We start from the raw sequence: 19,245 nt of genomic DNA on the forward strand, positions 1-19,245 counted from the left end.
GGCGTCCGTGAATAATTTCGCAACGGTGAGACGCGAGGACAAAAAAATCTGCCCCCTTTTCCCTTTCGATACACGAAGAACGGGGATGAGTTTCAGGGGCGGCCAAGCTACGGGGATTTTTTAACAACCCCGTCGAGCTGCGATCGGCGATCGAGAGTCGGAGTTTAGCCCGAGGTCGCCACGCATCGTAAACACGATGGCGAGCGGCGGCGACGGCGAGCGCCGATGGCGAATCACGTTGGCTCGCCGGCGACACGCTGACAGGGAAGCTTCCGCGACGAGAGCGGCGTCGAGCGCGAGCCGGCGAAGGGATCGAAGGAAACGGGCGCCGTGGACGCGACGAGCGTCGAACCGGTCGCCGGCTGCGAGAGCGCGGTGGCGCGGGAGAGAGCGGCGGGGAAACAACATATGGAGGCGTTCGAGGTGTGAGTGCGCGTGTGTGTGCGTGTGTGAACGAGCGTTCCTCGGGCTCGAGGTGTCCACCACGGGCGAGGAAAACAGGTCGGGACGGCTCGTCGCGTCGCACGTTCCCCGATCCGATCTCGATCTGCACAGCGGACGGCTAGGCGACGACGCGCAGGCCGCGTTCGAGATATAGGTTAGAATCGCGCGGTCTGATTGCCAACAATTGACGCATTGATGCCCAGCGTGCGTGAAACCCGTGTCAGACTGCGGGCCGAGACTGACTACGTTTCCGCCGAGGGTCAGAGTCGGGCCAGAATCGGGTTGGGGTGAGCGTTTTTGCGGTGGAAACACCAAACCCCAACCCGATTCTGGCCCGACTCTAGCCCGACTCTGACCCTCGGCGGAAACGTAGTCATTGAGATTAGATTGTAACGCGAGCGATCGATTAAATACTGGCCGAACCTGAGATTGGTGATTTTCAATCGAATCTCAATCGCGAACGCGTTACAGCGAGAACCACTGGACGCGCTGGGCAACGTGGAGATTGCTGTAAACAGTCTGTTGTGCGGCGGTTGAGAGAGTGGCCTGCGGTTGCGGTCATTTTAGACTCGCGTCCGATTACATCTGATTGTTCTTGCGAGCACGAATTTATTGTGTCACAGTAAAAAGTCTAGCACTGTAGTCAAACTTTTCCACTTGCGTTGAATTAGGTTAGGATCCGTGGCAATTGTGTGACGGTAAGAGACGTAGCCTGGAATGGTGGTCTGATGTTTGAGCTCTGCCGGATTATGTTAAGATCTGATTGTCATTGCGATCATTGATTCGTTAATACCTGCTGTTACAGTGAGAACTGTGGCTGTTGAACGGGCGAACCTGCGGTTCGGGTGTGCGTTAGATCGCACACAGGCAAGCCACTGGTCGGTGCTGCACTGTTCACTGTCCACTTGCCGCCTGCGTTAAAAGTACACCAGCATGTTGACGGAACAGAACGTGATTATGGAGCTGGCCGACTCCAGTGGTACGATACCAATTGGTTTCATCACTACAGAAGATGGACATACATTGCTGGCAGTGGGCGGTAAGGCGATAGAACTTTAGAAGAGATCTCGGACTGTGTACACAACTTTGCAACCATAACGCGTGTACTCTGCAGCTTTGTATACGCAATAGTCAAAGTTGTCTGCACATTTAGAGTATCACGTTGTATCGATAATGTATTAGGCTTGTCGAAATTGTAATTTAAATGAATAAGTAGCCAGCGAGGCTATCTGACGAGCGTGTATGTGTCCTGCTTATGCGAAACCGCTGAGAATTTGATTCTTTCCAGAACACGAGGACGGCACGCTGGAATTCATGGCGACGCCAGTCGCGCTGATGCCGCAAAATAACATGGTGTCTCAGGCGTTGATAAAGACTGTGGACGGGAGTTTTATTTTACATCCAGTACGTGCACTTGATCGTATCGCGAAAGCGTCGAGCAACATCGCGACGTTTCATTTGCTGGACGTGACACGCGCTTCTTTGTTTCAGCCCGTTTTCCAATTGAACGTGGATGGTCTGTCGGGGGCTGTGATGCAGCAAACAAACCTGCTGCCACTGATTCAACATTTGCAAAACGAATCTGCCATCGCGGAGCAGTCGAAAGCGCAGGATGCAAACGAATGTGGAATCGCGGAGTCTCTGTTATCTGTCAGAAATAACAGCAGTGTGTTATTAGACAAAGGGCAGTCAATAGCTGACAGTCGTGCTAAGAGCGAATCCACGCCTGTATCTCTGATGCAGAATGTCTACAAACGGTCTCCGGGGAGACCGAAAAAGACTGGAGCAACTGCGCAAGTACGTTAATATTACTGGTTGCACTATTGCAACAGCATATTCCTGAGACCAAATCAAGTGAAAAAGTCCTGTACTACTTTTTCCTCCGACAAACAGTTATCGATGTATCATAAGCTAAACATTGGAAAAGTTATAAATTTTCTCTTGAACATCTCAAAAAGTGCTAGGCAAATCAAAAGATGCTTTTAGAGCGTGCTTGAAAAAACCATTGCTGGCAAACTTAAAAATCTCAAATGTTTAAATTCAATTGTATTATACAGCTGTAAATTATTCTCATCGCAGAGTCGTATATTATTAATGTTTTGTCGTAGAATGCGCAGTCTCTGAAGTGTGATATCTGCAGGCAGGAGTTTACTAAACAAACATTGTACCGCAGACATATGGAAAATCATGCCAAAGAGAAACGGCATAGATGTCCCAAATGTCCAGCATCGTTTAATATCCCAGTGAGTCCTTTTCTTTTCTATCAACGGGCTTTTTATTAATCGTCTCGAGAATCTCATAGTTACGTATGTATCTTAACAAAACGAACATATGTGACTGTACTCGTTATACAAGTCACTTTGAAAGTTTCAATTAATTTCAATTACTGTACACAGCATAGTGAGATTATATCAAACAAAGAATAGATAAAAATAATGATGAGATTGCTAAAACGTATATCTAGATAATTTTTTTTAAATAAATCCGCTTGATTGCCGGCTCATCTCTTTGTGGAATTAGATTAATAGTAAGAGAAAGTTGCCCCTCGATCTTGAATGTAATAATCGGATTCAGTCTGGTAACTTCGTACAATGGCATCGTTACAGACAAATTTCACGCTTCATATGGCAACGCATAATATCGGCGACCCAAAATGCCCCGAATGCGGTAGGAAATATGCGAGAATGGCGAGCCTCAAGTCTCACATGTTGCTGCACGAGAAGGAGGAGAATCTCTTTTGCACGGAGTGCGAGGACGCATTTTCGACGAAGGTAAGTTTGCAATTTATTCACTTTGTGATTTTTTCGTACGTATAAGCGCAATTCCTTTCAACGTGCAAAACAACGGAGCGGTCGGTACTTCTGTATACAATTTCGATAAGCGGCAGGTCTTGAAGCATCAATCTGGCGATTTTGAAACAGTCTGTACGAAAGCTGTATCGCGCCAAGATTACCTTATCGATGCTCGGTTCTGCCGGCGCATTTCTGCTGATCGCGCGGACCGGCCTACCGATAACATTCATCATTGCGAGTACGATACGTATATAATTATTGCGGCTAAGGTCTAAACTGCCGGCTGCTTTGCCTCACGTTCGCTCACTCGTTCCTCAATTGATCCACGTGCCCGAGTTGGACGCTCATAAACCTCAATTGATAACACAAATTGTAATTACCTATTTAACGCGCGCGAATCTATTTGAAACGTAATTTGTTTTGCAGCCATGAACGGCCGGCAAGAACTTATTTATTATTAGAATTCAGCGAACAAGCTTGGTTCTGCTGATACAACGACTCGATATAAAGCGGATCTTAATGTTACTCCCATCTAATCAAGGGTCGATCTCGGTGACCCGCGACGATTTATTTGCGCGCCGCCAGCCAGCCAAAATCAAACGATCGTAGAAAATAGGAACCCGCGGCCCTCTCGCCGTACGTCGGATCCCCGCCGCGGTCAAAGAAATAGAGGAGATGATTTAATAATTCCCCTCGGTGCTCTCGAAGATTAAGAGGACATTATCTCATAGCGTCGTCAAAGTATGCCAGCGATAATCGGCCTTGCACACTTCGCAGGCATCAATGATATTTAGCCGCTTCTTTGCTACGTGACCGTAAAAGTATCTGTATAATAATTAGCGTCACCAGCAATAATTCGCAGGGAATGGAATTAATGAATCACGCATTCGAGACAACGCGCCTGTCCTCGACCGAGAGTTTTAGTCGATCAGCAGACGAAAGCAAGTGCATTTTTGCCGGGGGAAGACGTCTTCGACGTAACGTTGCGGCCCCGAAACGTTCTCCCGAGTTCACGAAGACAGTGGGAATTCGTCGGGATCGCCGCCGATCGTCGCAGCGATCACGCGTTGACCGTGATAGCAACGTGGGCTGTAAAACGTGGGACAAGTGGGCGGCGACAGCGGCCGTATTAATGGAGCGCGCACGAATTACGCAACCGAATCGCATGATCTCACACAGATCTCTCGCCGATTGCCCTCCGCCGTTTGGTCGCCGACACGCGCCGCACGTCCGCGCGAGACCGAAATGTGGAACGGACTCCGGGAAGCGTTGCGTCGCGCATCATCCGCCCCGACCAGTGCATTCGAGTATATACAGATATTTTAGGCGCAAGAAGAACGCAAAGAATATCGTGGATGTGTCACGACGGGATTGCAAGCTTGAGGATTCGGTTTATGTAAAGGAACACCAAGGAGATACGAAGTGACGCAGGCATCTTAATTTTTATTGAAATTTAAAGACACTGTCAGCATGGAAAAATATACTTGACGAAGGCTAAGAAAAAATGTGAACCTTTGGGGATAAAAGACACAAAGACGTGTCGAAGAAACAATTATATTTATAAGGAGGAAAGGGGTAAAGTGAAAGAAGACTAAAAAAGATGCGGAGCAAACTCTCGCCGTGTAGAGACGGCGCGGATTTGAATTTCAAGCTGTTAGATCTAATATGAGTCGTCTGCTGTGACATTTCTCGGATGAATCTCAATGCGAGTCGCGGAGAGAAAGGAGAACCGATAACGATGACGACGAGTATGATTTCGACGACGACGTAAGCGACATTTACGGTCGCTTCGTCAGTGAGCAGCGGGTATTCGCGAAGCGTGCACGTGCACACGCGCTTGTCACCCCGAACTGCCGAACGTTTCGTTAAGGTCGAGGGATACGCATGCATCACTGGGCCGCGAGAATTTACATTTACTTCTCGGCAAGATCGCGTCGCCACCATTCGGTCTCCCCCTCGTTAAATTAATTAGGGAGTGTGTGTTGCGTGATGCGCTGATTAAATCGGGTCGCACCGTTGGAATTCACCGCCGAAGAGATAAAGAGGAGTCGAGAATCAAACACGGAAGTATTCAAACACGGAAGTAATTCACACGCGGAGTGAACTATTTCCTTACAAGAGAGCAATTCACACTCGATTCTCTATTATAATTTCGCTGATATTCGCAGTCTATCGTCTTCTACCAAACATCGGGGAAGAATTTCTCCTCTTGAAACGTAGCTTACGGTTTTTACACGCCCGTCGACGGACTCGTATATTTTTTCTGGCGTCGGACTTGAAAGGTCTTCGAGGTGGTCCCCTCGCCTTTCCCCGAAAACTTCCAAGTTCGTGATAGAGGCCGTGCAGATGGTGTCTCCTTTTAGTACTGCACGGTGCGTGCGACACGTGAAACGAAATTTATATATTAAAACGAAACAAAGGGGGAGAAAGGCTCGGGGCGTAAATAATTGACGTGCGTTTTTGTTGCTCAGGTGGAGTCGGTGCTCCTCGATGCGTCTCGGATTTCGGATTGATAGCCCACGGCGAACGTGCGCCGGCAGGGGATAACGAATGCAAAACGAGCTCGCGAGGGAGGCAGAAGTAGACGGCGGAAAGGAAGATTCGCCGGGCGAAATAAAAGTGCCGATAATGCGACCGCCGTTGATAAGAAACGAACCGTTGAACTTTACCGGGAAGAGTGAGGATATGTAGCCGCCGTTCCGATGATAACTTATTACTAGTAGCATTAACCCTGAAAATCGCTCGATTCTCTGTCGTGAAGTCGCTCGTCCTAAGCGACATTTCGATCAGTCGCGCAACTGGATTGAGATAATATAAAAACGTCGGTCGTGCGCTGTACTTCTTCGAGGTGTACGGAGGATCAGGTTTTCTTCGCGGAAGGAACCCAACTCTCCGAGCGACAGCGTGATCTTTTGCAAAGGCCCGCTTCACGCTCGTGTTTATGCGCGAAGCAATAATAATCTGACTGCGTTGAGGAAGATGCGGACCAGAGAGAAGCGATCGGCGAGATCTGCGGCGGCGTGGGGAACGCCGGTGGGAAAGAGAGCGATTTAATACGGGGAAACCGATGACGCTTCCACGAGGCTGTATTTTCGGAACTCCGTCCCTTGGGAACGCCGTCGATCCTCCACTTCCTACTCTCAGTCTCCAGTCATTCGCGTCGTCCGCGTCCGTGTGACACTTGACACGCCAATTGCCCGCTGTGCCACGATTCGCCCTGCCCGGATCGTCCTCGTCTCCGAATGACGAGGGGGAAGATGCGCTGGGAGGAACAACAGAGCTGACTCTTCCGCCTTTCGGCCCAGTGGGATTTCTCCAACTTTATGCGTCTTTACTAAAAGCTCGTCGTTCTTGACCTCGTTGATTCGTTCCCTTCGACATCGATTCTCGTCCAGAATAGAGTGTTGCTTTATGTGAATCTACGAGTGTTTCGTGGAAAGAAGGGACACGTAAGAGAGTGGTTTTTCAATGGCCAGCGAGGATGCGCTCTCCTCAAGGGTGGGCGGTGTATCGAAGCCGGAGGTCGTTTCCTGAATCGCCACGTCCGACGTGATTAGATGTCCCGTGTGTTGGTGATTGAATACGCTTCGCTATAAAGAATCGCTGCAACGAAGTACATATCCGTCGACCCAATCTAGATTTTTCTTTCGGGTGCTGCCAGCAAGTGCGATAAAATCCAGGATCACGGAAGAGATTTTTAATCTCGTTGCCGCTTGTGCACGTTTTATTAGATTGTTATTTCTCTGTTAATGATCGTGAATGATTATACTGCGGCAAACCGCGTGGTGCCCTATAGATTTATGGAATATTTTCCAAAAATACTTTCGTCGCACCTTCAGTCTTTCATGTAAGAGTCGCAAAGATAAAAAGAGCTTTCGTTATTCTCGTGTGGAGTATTGCCAGTCGGAAAATATTCGCCTATTCGTAAACTTTTAACGGATTTACGGAGTATGCCGTCTCAAGTTTACTTATGCAGATCGCCAGTTCGTCCCGTGGCGTTTGTCGGCGGCATCTGAGGAATCCGAGATGCGAGCGGCGTGCTTGTCATTGGTGAACCGAGATATCGTCGTCGCGAAGGAAGTGCTACTCGAAAGAGAGAACAAGACGCACGGAGAGGAAACGGGAGGTCGCAGGCGGAAGAGGAAGAAGAGTACGGCGATTCGCGGGCGGAGAGAGGAAGAAGAGAGAACTAGAGGGAGAGGAAGACCGGGCGTCTTTGGGAAGATCAAAAGGGCGAGAGGAGAGGAGGCTGGCTACCGCTAACAGTGCCGGAAAAAAAGTGCAATGTCCTCCTGCGGAGGCGCGATGCGCGTGAATTGAGAGAGCGCAATCTCCAAATCTCGTGTTGATCCCGTCGCCAGCTCTGGATGCCGCGAGGGGAAAAGGAAGAGGGAGAATTTTATTACGTGCGCGCCGCGAGATGAAACTCATTGAGGAAAGTTAGAGAGGAGAGATACGGAAGAGAGGGACACAGGGAGAAAGGAGAGACGAGACGCGAAAGAGAATTAGTATATGTTTTGATATGAAATCCCCCGAAGGAAGATAGGCCAGAGGAGAGTAGCGGAAGAAAGTGTCGAGAGAGGAGAGGAAGAAAGGGAGAGTGGAATCCGGAGTTCTTGCAGTCGTTCGGCTGTCGCATCGCGAAATGCGACCACCAGGTGGACCGATGCGGCGAAGCCGCACGTGTAATTAAACGCTTGACGAAGTAGCCTGATCGTCGAGACGTGTAGACTGATCTTCAGTTAACTTCGCTCCTTCTCTTTCTCGGTATTCTCTAACGCTAGATAATGGGACACGCTGCGAGCGAGTCTGGATTTATCGCCCGACACGCGACTCATTAGCGGAATCCTGTGTTCGCACGATTCGATTTACTGTCGAGACGTGATAGCAATAGTCAAATTTCGTGTTCAATGTTGTGTTCACTTATTATCGGCGTCGGTACTGCGTTTCCTCTTCGAAACGACCGTTCGGCAGCCACGATAATTCGGCGGGTCACCGCGTTGTGTTCGTCCTACTTTTTGCTCCAAGCACTGCCATATAAGTACCCACTGCCCGCCGGCGCGTATTACTTTATGTTACACGACGTAATCCGAGCCACAGTGCCGTCTTCCGATATGTCGTTCGCCGTAGACTGCCTGAATTTCGCGCTTCTCTTCATCTGCACGCGCGTGTTCCATCTCGCGCTTGGTATCAGCGCTCAGTATTATAAGGTACATCACTCTCAGTAATCCCTAAACTTTTCATTGAGTTTGCTGGACACCCTGATTATGTAAAACAGATAATAGAAAATAATTTTGAAATCGAGTATAAGTCCGACCTTTTCCTTTTCTTCTTTTTAAATGACTGATTATCGCGCCGAGGATCCGAAGAGTCGATCGGAACGTTCGCTTCACATTGTAACGAATTTTACTTCGTTAAAATTGCGCACTAAGCCTGGCTCCTTTTTATGCTCGAGTTTGTATATATTCGAGGAGCCTTACTTTCAATATTGATGAAATCATTTATATAACTGCTATAAAGATCTAAATGATTTTTTATCGCTTGTATCACAACAGGGCCAGTTGGACGCGCACTTGAAACTTCACGGAGAAAAGTGGGCGAGCGAGGATGTGCGAAAGTGCAAATTATGCAACAAACAATTCGTCCAGCCCGCGCTCTACCGGATGCACATTCGCGAGCATTACAGGGTAAGTAGGAAGAATTTATTAAGTAGTTTATTAAATTTGTTTACCGTTGATTGGATAAGTGGATCAATGACACTGGCGATGCTCTTTTATCATTTTTCCTTTTGCGCAGAACCGCAATAAAAGCTTTCCTCTTTGCTTCGTCCTTTTTTTTCCCCCTGGAAGCGCTGTCACGCTTCTAGTAAACAGGTCGCGTTTGTGCCCGAGAGTCTTATCGCGTTTATTTCTCTACAGCTACAGACGAAGATAGTAAAGCAAACTAAAAGGGGAACGAAACATAAAACAATGTACAAGTGCACCATATGCCTGAAGATTTTTCAAAAACCGAGCCAACTGATGCGGCATATCAGAGTACACACCGGGGAAAAGCCCTTTAAGGTAAACGTTTTGCGGACGAAATTCATTAACGATAACACTTGGAACAATGGACTCATACATAACGCTTTTCCTTGTGCAGTGTACCGTCTGCAGCAGGGCGTTCACGCAAAAGAGTTCGCTACAAATCCACATGTGGCAACACAAGGGCATTCGGCCGCATACCTGCAGCCTCTGTAATGCCAAGTTCAGTCAGAAAGGTTGGGGGAATTCGTCATTAATATTATTATCAAATTGTTGTCTCTGAATTGATAATACATCGATGAGAGAATGAGCCTAGAGAGAAGCGCGAATGCATTACACAGTCTACTAGAAGATTTTATTCTACATTTTTGTCATTTTTGCACATTATTTTTTTCACAGAAATCATCCCTCTTGGTTATATCAGTTCAGAAACGGTGTTGTCTATGTGCCGCGAGAATCATACGAGTCTCAAATCGCTGCGAGTTTTACCGTTTCGTTTTTTTTTTCAGGAAATCTAAAGGCGCATATACTCCGAGTGCACAATGCGCCAGAAGGTGAGCCCACGTACGCATGTTCCTATTGTTCCTGCATCTTTAAGAAGCTGGGCAGTTTAAATGGACACATAAAGCGAATGCATTCTGTTTCCTCGGAGGTGAGTGCGTTACTCGTTACGCGGGCTGATTCTGACAAGAGTTTCTAACAAACGTTACGCCCGTTTAGGAATCTGTCGCCAAGTCCTCGGAAGCTAATTCCAGTATCTCGTCGGAAGCTGACATGCGCGCGACCGTCGACAGCGTTATATCGCAATTGGCATCTTTGGAATCAGTCGTGAACAATACCGCAGATCCCACAAGAACTGCGACGCTGAGCGCGGAGCAGAATGATATCCTGCAACAAGCATTGAAAAACAGCGGCCTGCCGAACAAAAACGAGGGCACTTCGAAAGGTAATATGAATATAAAATGTTCTATAAGTATAATTTTCTGCGGGCGTTATTTACTTTGAATAATAAATGTCTATTATTTCTTTGTTCGTAGAAACAGCAGAACCGAAGAAGACGAATTCGCCAACGTCGTATGTCACGCTGTTGGACAGAACTGCTGGTGGTACTTCGAGGTAATAATTCCACATTCCACGGGGAACGTAAAATTGTGACGAAAAGTAGATCGGCAATTGAAAAAAATACACACGACCATTAAGCGGAATGAACGAAATTTTAGATTTTGCGTAATAAACTGCTATCTAACATTCGCAGGAAGTATCTCACTATAAAACAACGCTGCGTAGGAAACGTACGGTGGTACGCGTGTTCGTTCTGCCCGAAAGAATTCAAAAAGCCGTCGGACCTGATACGTCATTTGCGCGTGCACACCCAAGAGAAGCCCTTCAAGGTAATTAAAATTTTATACCGCTCGAAAGTACACGCAGATCGCGGTGTATCGTCTGATTTATTCCGCGTCTTTCAGTGTATGTATTGCGTGCGTTCCTTTGCGCTAAAGTCGACGATGATAGCGCACGAGCGGACTCACACCGGAATGAAGAAATACACCTGCGATTCCTGCGACAAGACCTTCGCGTGCCATAGCAGCCTCACCGCTCACACGAGGCAAGTTTCAACGTTTAAGTCGTAACTCAATCCTTTTGCATGCGTATTTATCTTACCCCTGCTTGGTTTCTTGCACAAGACGTAACTAGGCCAATGCGAATGTTCATAAAAAAATCGTTTTTCCCATTTCAGATTACACTCGAAACACAAGTGCAACATATGCGACAAGTCGTTTAGCACAAGCAGCATCCTGAAAAATCACATGAAGAGCCACACATGGGAGAAGCCCAAGATATCGCCGGAAGTGGAGAGCCTGGTGCCGCAGGTGGTACTGCAAGAACCGCTCGTCATCAGCGACGCCGGTAATAAAATCAGTGTAGTGCAGGTGCAGTCGAAGCAAAAACAATTGTGCGAGAACGTCGGTGTGGCCAGGCCGCACGAGTGTTGGGTCTGTCACATGGCGTTCAGGAAAGTCAGCCACTTGAAGCAACATTTTCGCAGGCATACGGGCGAGCGTCCTTACAAGTGCTCCAAGTGCGACAGGTTCGAGATCTGACGTTTCTACGGTTTAATATCGGAGAGATCAGAGGATCTCTTTCAGTATAAAAATTAGATCAATCTATTTGCTGCGTGATTTAACTTTTAATATATCTTACATTTTGCGTATCGCAATTAGAATGCATACGTTTCCTGGTTTGCAGGAGATTCACGTCGAACAGTGTCCTGAAATCTCACCTGCATACGCACAACGACGCGAGGCCGTACAGTTGTGCAGTATGCGACACGAAATTCTCCACGCAGAGCAGCATGAAGAGGCACTTAGTCACGCATAGCAATAAAAGGCCGTACATGTGTCCGTACTGCCAAAAGACGTTTAAGACGAATGTCAATTGCCGGAAGCACATAAAAAGGCACAAGCACGAGCTTGCGCAACAGGTTGGTACATTTAAAATATCCTCCGTAGAAAGTATTTAAAAAAAATATTAATCTCGTACGCACGAACAGCAATTGGAAGAACAAAAGACGCAGACTCGGAAGGAGCCGCAGCCTTTGAGCGAGGATAAAGGAACTACCTCAACGTTACCGGAGAACATCACTCTCACCGAAGATATAGAGGTCTTCCAACCGCAAATGGCACCAGACTTTACGCAGGCCTTCTCCGATCATTTTCAGAATATCGGCACGGAGAAAGAGAAGTCCTTTTTACTGGCGGACAACGAGACGCCGTCGATGGTGAATCGTATGTTTTCCAAAAGATACAGATCTTTATGTGCAAAATTTGGCAGCTAAATAAAATCAGGTATGTAGAAATCGCCGAGAATTAAATCCTATGTATGATTTCAGAAAATTTGTCCGTCGACACAACTAACTTGGGGACGTCGCAATCACTACACGCCGATGAAACCGGTACTATCACGTTACCTCATTACTCAGGGGACCAAACTCTCACACCGGTACGTGACCTCGGTATTCATTATAAAACATAAGAAATCCATGAATGCATTGTAACATAAAGAAAGATGAGTAAGACATTCGGGAAATTTTATAGGAAAGCATACGAGAGATCGAGGAGACACTGAATCAGCAACTATTTAATATCGGCATGAATCTTGGATTGGGAGCGAACAATCTACCGAGGCAGCTGGACGAGACGAACACGAGTTCTCTCAGCAATTCCAGGGAACAACCGGTGCTCAATATTATATACGAGCAAAGCAAGACTCTAGAATCGTCAGGCAATACCATATTCATGTCACAATTTGACTCGTTTGATATGAATCAAATTACACTGCAGGTGAATGTCTTTTCTGCGATATGATTTTAGAATTAGGTATATTAATAGAGAACCGTATGTTTCAATAAAATATTAATATTTTAAATGTTTAATTTGAAATGATTAATAATCGATTTTCCAGACTGACAACGATATAGACATCGGTCTAAATCCGAGCAACTCGACGAGTTTGTCGAGTATCTTGCCGAGATCTGTGGGAAGCAACCAGCAAAAGGAACAACAAGCCGCACCAGTTTCCACCGTCAGCGATATAGACACCTCTCAAATTACGAGGAACACTCATCTGGTGGTAATAAATCCCAAGGAAAATTGTTCGGAATTGGTGTCGCAAGTGTGCTCGTCCTCGAAAGTCATCGCGAAGGCGGACACCACAAATGGATCCGAGTTACAAGTCACGAATGAACATGAAAAGACGATGCAGAAAGGCAATGCTGTGTTGTGCGAGAACGAAAGAAATCCTTTGTTTATGTAAGTTATTTTAATTCGTGTGTCCAACCATTTTGCTAGCAAATAGTTGAAAACTATGCGATGCTTGTAGGAAGAATTTCCAGAACGCATTACAATCCGAGACGCTTGTTTCTTCTGGCATGGACAGCTCGGCGGAGTGTAACACTCTGCTGCAATGTCACATGTGCGGCGATCAAGGTTTCACTACAGAGAGACTCAAGGTACGAGAAATATTTCCTAGATATTTGTACACTCCAACGCATAACATTGCAATTACTTTCTAAAACAATAAGATTAATATAATTCTCACAGGAACACCTGAAATCTCATCGCGGTGCCAAAGAGTTTGAGTGTGCGGAATGTTCTCAACGATTCTGTACTAACGGCGGTCTCACCAAGCATATGAAGTTGCACACGAATAAGCAGTGAGTGAATTAATTGACATAACAATGAGAGATGTCTCTCAAATGCAGCTCAAGGTAAAAAGCCGCGAATTGTTTTCACACAGGCGGTGGAAGTGTACAACCTGCCAGAAGATACTGGGCAGCAAACTGCAATTGAAATTTCACAGCAAAACGCATAACGAGGCATGGAATGTTTCATCCACGGAGCTGAACAGCTCTCACAAGGATCTTATCTCCTCGAACTCCGGTCTGTCGGGGATAACGACGCTGGATGTCCGAGTAGATCCAAACTCGTCGGTGTCCGAGAAGGTTTTGATGGATGCAGTCGCCGAGAGAAAAAGCATGGACCGCGCTGATGTAAGTACACACAAATATCTGCATTGGTTCGCAAAGTCTCGTGTTGCGACGCAATCATTGTATTGTCATTTGACCGTTCAGGAGAACGTGGAGAAGAAGGAGACGAGGGAGTACACCAATAAATGCAAATACTGTCCGAAAACTTTTCGAAAACCGAGCGACCTCATCAGGCACATTCGCACGCACACGGGCGAACGACCGTACAAGTGCGAGCACTGCAGCAAGAGCTTCGCGGTCAAGTGCACTTTGGATTCGCACAGGAAGGTTCACACGGGCAAGAAGACGTTCTGCTGCCACGTCTGCAGCAGCATGTTCGCTACGAAGGGCAGTTTGAAGGTCCACATGCGATTGCACACGGGTGAGAGTTATTTCTTAAATTATTTCGCGTGTCACAATTCAGCGAGAATAATTACAGCGTAAGAAGAATCAGTTCTTGCTGTTTGTGTATTTTTATTTGGAAGTCTTAAACATTAGACATATGTGTCTAAATATGGGGATCTTAGCTCGAAGAAAAATGATAATTCATAACGTTTCAAATTTTCCAGGCTCGAAACCATTCAAGTGTCCCGTGTGCGATCTCCGATTCCGCACTTCGGGTCACAAAAAGGTGCACATGCAGAAGCACGTGAGGGAGCATAAGGGTGGCGCGAAGCGCAAGCCGAAACATTCCAAGATCGCTGCGGTGGCAGAAGCGGCGGCCAGTCTCGAAAAAGTCGGCCATAGTTCTCTGAACGATGCGTCGACGACGACGACGACGACGACAACAACGATGACGAATCCTGCCATGCTCAACGATGAGGCCGCGCCATCGCAGAGTCTGGATTATCCCGCGTTGGAGCAGACGATGAATCTCGGTGCCACGGTCCATCTGCCGAATCAAATTGCGTTCAACCACGCCGACGCGACGACGGCGACGATTCTCAACAACAACTCCCTGTTGTCCGTGAACGAGAACAACGAGCTGGTGGCGAATCTGCATTTCCTATTGGCGAACGGTCTCGTCACCATTCAAACGGACGACACCCTGCTGACGCAGCCAGCGACAAACGGTTCCGACGCCACCGGCGCCGGAATGCCGGCCAACGTCATCGAGTTAGTCAATCCGGATCCGTTCCAGGAAGCTTGCAATCTGGATAATCACATGGTGATAACCAGCCAGGTGCCGACGGAGACGACGGTCGCGGACGCCAGCAACGCGACAGTTATTCAGATGAACAATTGCATGCCCCCTGTGTCCGTACAGATACAGACTCAAGACACCGGCGCCGGAGTTTCTGAAGCGAAGACGTGCGATCAAACGATGACGACAATGACGGCGACGCCGGCGGCAATGGCAACGGCAACGACGACGGTGAAAGCTTCGACGCAGCCTTCAAGGAAGGAGTGCGACGTGTGCGGCAAAACGTTCATGAAGCCTTATCAGATGGAACGGCACAAGCGCATTCATACGGGCGAGCGGCCGTACAAGTGCGAGCAGTGCGGCAAGTCGTTCGCGCAGAAGTTCACGCTGTACCTGCACCAGAAGCATCACACTGGTGACCGGCCGTTCTCCTGCCCGCACTGCAAGCACCTGTTCACGCAAAAGTGCAACCTGCAAACGCATCTGAAACGCGTCCACCAACTGGTCATGCTCGACGTCAAGAAGCTCAAGAGCGGCCAGCAGATGCTGGGAGCGCTTCTACAGGACAATCAAGGCGGCGATACTAAGCTGCTAAACCTGGACGATATCCTGGTGGTAGATTTTCTCAAGTGAACGTCTTCTACAAGATCCTTGAAGAAGTCTCTCCCTTCGGGAGGATCCAACGCGATTCGAGCAAATTGCCCGTACGTGTGTAATATAATGTACTAATAAAAAATGTGCCGCAAATGAGTTTATCGGTGACTAAATACTACGCTTCCGAATGAGAAACAGATGCGAAGGAAAAGACTTCGAACGTTAAACAAATGACCCAAGCTGTGATGTATGTTTTGCGTATCGCTAATGCTGTAACATTAAGCTCGAGATGTAATTTAATACCGTTCGTTTAGTCGACTATTGTTGTATTTTGTATCGCTGAGCTACGCATATCGTAAAGTTGTTGCATGAGAATTTTTATTTCAGAACCGCCATTTATCTTTCTTCAAAATAAAACACTGTTACACAACACGTTTGACTTGGATAAGTATGTAAAACTTTGCAACGTAGAACAACAGACGACAAAGGGGATTCAGTGCTGGCAGTCGCACGTTTGACTTAGATGAGTATAAAAAAAACCTCGCAACGTAGAACAACACGCGACAAAAGGAACTCAGTGCTGGAAGTTGCAGTCGACCTCAAGAGCGGGACACCCGTCCGGATGGTTCTCGTGAAACCAGCAAGGCTTCACCTTCCTCAGAGGCGCGCTAGCGTTCCGTCTCCTTCGCTTCTGCTTGTCAACCGTGCCGGGAATCCTAAACTGCACTTTTCCCTGACCGACGTTGAAGATATGACTGTGATTCTTCAATAGAGTTTGCAGCCCGCCGCACTCGTTTCGCAGCCGCAGCAGCAACCAGGGCGCGATCAGCTTCGCCGCCTCGCCGACGTCGATCTGCCCGCCGGCGTTCCACGTTGCACCGGGTCTCCGCTCCAACGGTATCCTGCGACCCGCGCGGAGGAGGTGCGCCGCGACCGCGTTGACTATCTCCAGGACCAGCCCTTTGTCCAACTGCGTGCAGTTCCGCGTTCGTTCCGTCGAGTCCCTCGGTTTGAAGCTCGCGGACCACGGCTCGCCGTTCTCCGTCCCGGTCTTTGCGCTGTCCACTTGGGATCGCGCGTTTATGATCCTTTGGATCTCGGCGTCCAGCGCCGCGATATTCTCCCTCGCGTATGTCCTCTTCCATCCGACGAAACAGATCCGCTTGGTCGACGGGATTCGCAGTCTGTCCGTCAGTGTGAGGAAACCGCAGCCCTCGCACACGCCTCTAACGTAGCTCATGTAATCCGAGTACTGGCTCTCGCTGGCGATGCGCCGCCGATACTTGCTGCCGTCGAATTCGTAGGCGCAGCACGGCAACAGGAAAAACCGGCACTCGTAGGAACTGCGCGCGGCGATCACCGGAATCCACGGGGTGAGCTCGTCCGAGTGATTCCCTATGACCCAATCCACGCCGGGGAAGACCGTGTCCGAGGATGGAACGATGGTGCCGACCTACAACGCCACGTGATTACTAAAGTGAAACGTACAAGCGATAAAACGGGACATTGTTGAATATTACGTTTGCCCAGAAATCTGTTGTTTGTCAATTTCTAATGTAGACGAAGTAAAAAGATTACTCATCGCGAGAAGTACAATAAATTGTCGGCAATCAGCACAAAACCTCTAAGGGACGTCTTGGGGACGTCACTTGGAAGTTCATGCTGTGTGAGAAAGGAGCAACGCGGACGTAATTGTGGGCCGAGCTCGAGCAGGCGGCAGTCGAATTTTTCACGCACTTGTAAGCGAGTGCCCTCCGGGAACAGATCCCAGATCTTCCGCCTGCGCAAATCGATCCCCGTCCCCCTGTGACCCTCGCTAGACAAGATGTGGACGAGAAGGCCGTTCCCGCAGCCGAGATCGACGAACGACTGCGGCTCCTGGGCGCCCGTCTCCAGCCTCTCCTTCTCCCAGAGCAGCAGCAGGTAAGTCGCGATCGCGACGTCCTCGTAGACGAATTTCGCCGGGTCCGTGTTCTCCGGCCACGCGCTCACCATTCCCGCGCCGTACTTGCCCTTGAGCCGATTGTACAGCTGGGTGTACCTCTCGACGGAGACGAGGCTGAGGGAGCTGATCCTCTGATCGACGGCACCGTGCTCGGTGTCCATCCATCTCGTCAACCGCGGCAAGAACTTGGATCTCAGCCAGTCGCGGCCGCCGCGGCTACCGCCGTCCGTTTCGCGCACGTCTATACACGTAGAGACGTACTCGCGGTGCCGTATCCTGTAGGCCGTATTCGGGCCCAGGGACTGCTCACGCGGGACGATCGGTTTGTGGAAACTGGTAACGCTCGTCGATCCTCTGTCGACGAACAGGAATTCCAACGTGGACGAGAATATCTGCGTGTTGCGCGGCAGCAGCTTCCTCACGCGCAGATACGTCCCGACGTCGTCCGCCGCCTCGACCGGGTCCGCGCGCTGAACCAACTGGCAATACTCGGCGAGGCCCAGGATGTCTGAAAAGTGCTTCGCGTCCGCCGCGGATGAGTCGCCCTCAAAATCCTCGGGTTTGACCCGCAGCTTCTCAACGTGCTCGAGAATATCCGGAATGTCGCGGCACACCCGGGCCACCAGCAGCTCGTGAAACCCCAGGATCCGACGGTTAACGACGTGAGGGTTCCTCAGCCAGATCCCAATGGCTCGCCAGAACTGCAAGTTACTGCCGTCGCTGCTTTCGCTGGCGACCTCCTCGAAATTCATTTTTTTTCCCTACCTGATACTAACTTGCCACGTGCGCTTGGTATGTTACAACGTGTCGACTTATCATTTGGACGTCGGTGCACCGCCCGGCTGGTTGTACTGCCGAAGAGTATAGAGAAGAGTACGAGTCAGCATTGATTCGGATGTCGGATTTTGATGAGCAAGTCGATATAGCGAGAGCGTTTACCTTCTGTATCACCCACTTGGCGTCCAGCAGCGCCTGCTCCATGATTTGCTGCACGCGTTCCTCGTCGGACTCCGAGGCGTGCTGCTTGAAACTCTGGGGAAAACAATGCCCGCCAACAGCAAGAGATTTACTTGGGTAATTCAGCGCGAGAAAGACAATTGTAATAGCCATTAGATATTCATTAGGGATATTGATACTTCAACAGACTCTCAGTTTAGGATCGGGCCCGTCAAGCGGACAGGTTATTGCTACGTGGGAAAATCGCTCTGCGATCACCTACTTGTTTCACCGAGTGCTTGTAAAACTGCTGCGTGTGTTCCGGCAGCTTCTCGCATTCGCGCAATAGGTATTTGTACAGCTTTTTAGGCGTGTTCACCGTCGCGCTGCCGAGCACCCGATTCGCCATCGTAGCGCGGAGGTGCACGTGGTGCTCCGAGCGCCTCTTCTTCCCGTTCGCGTAATGTCCGCGCGATTTTCGCTTACATCTCGAACGTACCCGATACTGATAAAATAGAAAGACCTCCGCTCGAAGCAGATTTGCGTCAATTAACAGCACAGGCAAATTATGACTTTATTATAGAACTATGTGGCTCATATCCCATACAGCACCGAAGTTTTCAGAAACATTGCAACAATGTTTTCTGAAATGTCTCTGAAAGCTTTGGTGCTGTATGGGCAGGGTTGGGAAGTAACTCGTTACTTGTAACGAAGTTATAGTTACAGTTACTTCTTTTTGGTAACTCTAACTTAACTTCGTTACTTTTTCTACATCTGTAACTGTAACTTAACTCAGTTACATTTTTTCGATAACTAGTAACTAATTTAACAGTTACATTAAC

General features: G+C 48.5%; 3 protein-coding genes across 8 annotated transcripts; 1 reads left to right on the forward strand and 2 right to left on the reverse strand.

Annotated features, from left to right (window-relative positions):
* The first annotated feature begins 39 nt into the window (after positions 1-39).
* Positions 40-15,954, forward strand: LOC105563675 (zinc finger protein 236-like). 6 transcript variants are annotated; one of them, XM_012015451.1, is made up of 25 exons: positions 40-598; positions 1,250-1,483; positions 1,733-1,848; positions 1,936-2,241; positions 2,553-2,687; positions 3,051-3,215; positions 8,792-8,923; positions 9,155-9,298; positions 9,378-9,495; positions 9,769-9,911; positions 9,980-10,205; positions 10,297-10,375; positions 10,515-10,650; positions 10,726-10,865; positions 10,998-11,348; positions 11,507-11,741; positions 11,811-12,045; positions 12,150-12,259; positions 12,355-12,600; positions 12,722-13,068; positions 13,139-13,268; positions 13,360-13,472; positions 13,556-13,808; positions 13,890-14,166; positions 14,354-15,954. In XM_012015451.1, the coding sequence occupies exons 2-25, from the start codon at positions 1,378-1,380 to the stop codon at positions 15,559-15,561; spliced, it is 5,451 nt and encodes a 1,816-aa protein (XP_011870841.1). In that variant the 5' UTR covers positions 40-598; positions 1,250-1,377; the 3' UTR covers positions 15,562-15,954. The 6 variants fall into 6 exon arrangements, with proteins under 6 accessions (XP_011870841.1, XP_011870837.1, XP_011870840.1 ...); XM_012015447.1 differs by having other exon boundaries at positions 10,515-10,865; XM_012015450.1 differs by having other exon boundaries at positions 40-423; positions 10,515-10,865.
* LOC105563673 (probable tRNA (uracil-O(2)-)-methyltransferase) lies at positions 15,884-18,239 on the reverse strand. Its single transcript, XM_012015446.1, has 2 exons — positions 17,260-18,239; positions 15,884-16,975 (listed from the first exon to the last, which is right to left on the reverse strand). The coding sequence occupies exons 1-2, from the start codon at positions 18,217-18,219 to the stop codon at positions 16,097-16,099; spliced, it is 1,839 nt and encodes a 612-aa protein (XP_011870836.1). The 5' UTR covers positions 18,220-18,239; the 3' UTR covers positions 15,884-16,096.
* On the reverse strand, positions 18,235-19,027 carry LOC105563672 (LYR motif-containing protein 9-like). Its single transcript, XM_012015445.1, has 3 exons — positions 18,687-19,027; positions 18,407-18,499; positions 18,235-18,318 (listed from the first exon to the last, which is right to left on the reverse strand). The coding sequence occupies exons 1-3, from the start codon at positions 18,810-18,812 to the stop codon at positions 18,283-18,285; spliced, it is 255 nt and encodes an 84-aa protein (XP_011870835.1). The 5' UTR covers positions 18,813-19,027; the 3' UTR covers positions 18,235-18,282.
* Between the last annotated feature and the right edge of the window lie 218 nt (positions 19,028-19,245).

The sequence above is a fragment of the Vollenhovia emeryi genome, unplaced genomic scaffold (assembly GCF_000949405.1).
Source record: "Vollenhovia emeryi isolate VEMERY1.0 unplaced genomic scaffold, V.emery_V1.0 DF939172.1, whole genome shotgun sequence".
Taxonomy (NCBI): domain Eukaryota; kingdom Metazoa; phylum Arthropoda; class Insecta; order Hymenoptera; family Formicidae; genus Vollenhovia; species Vollenhovia emeryi.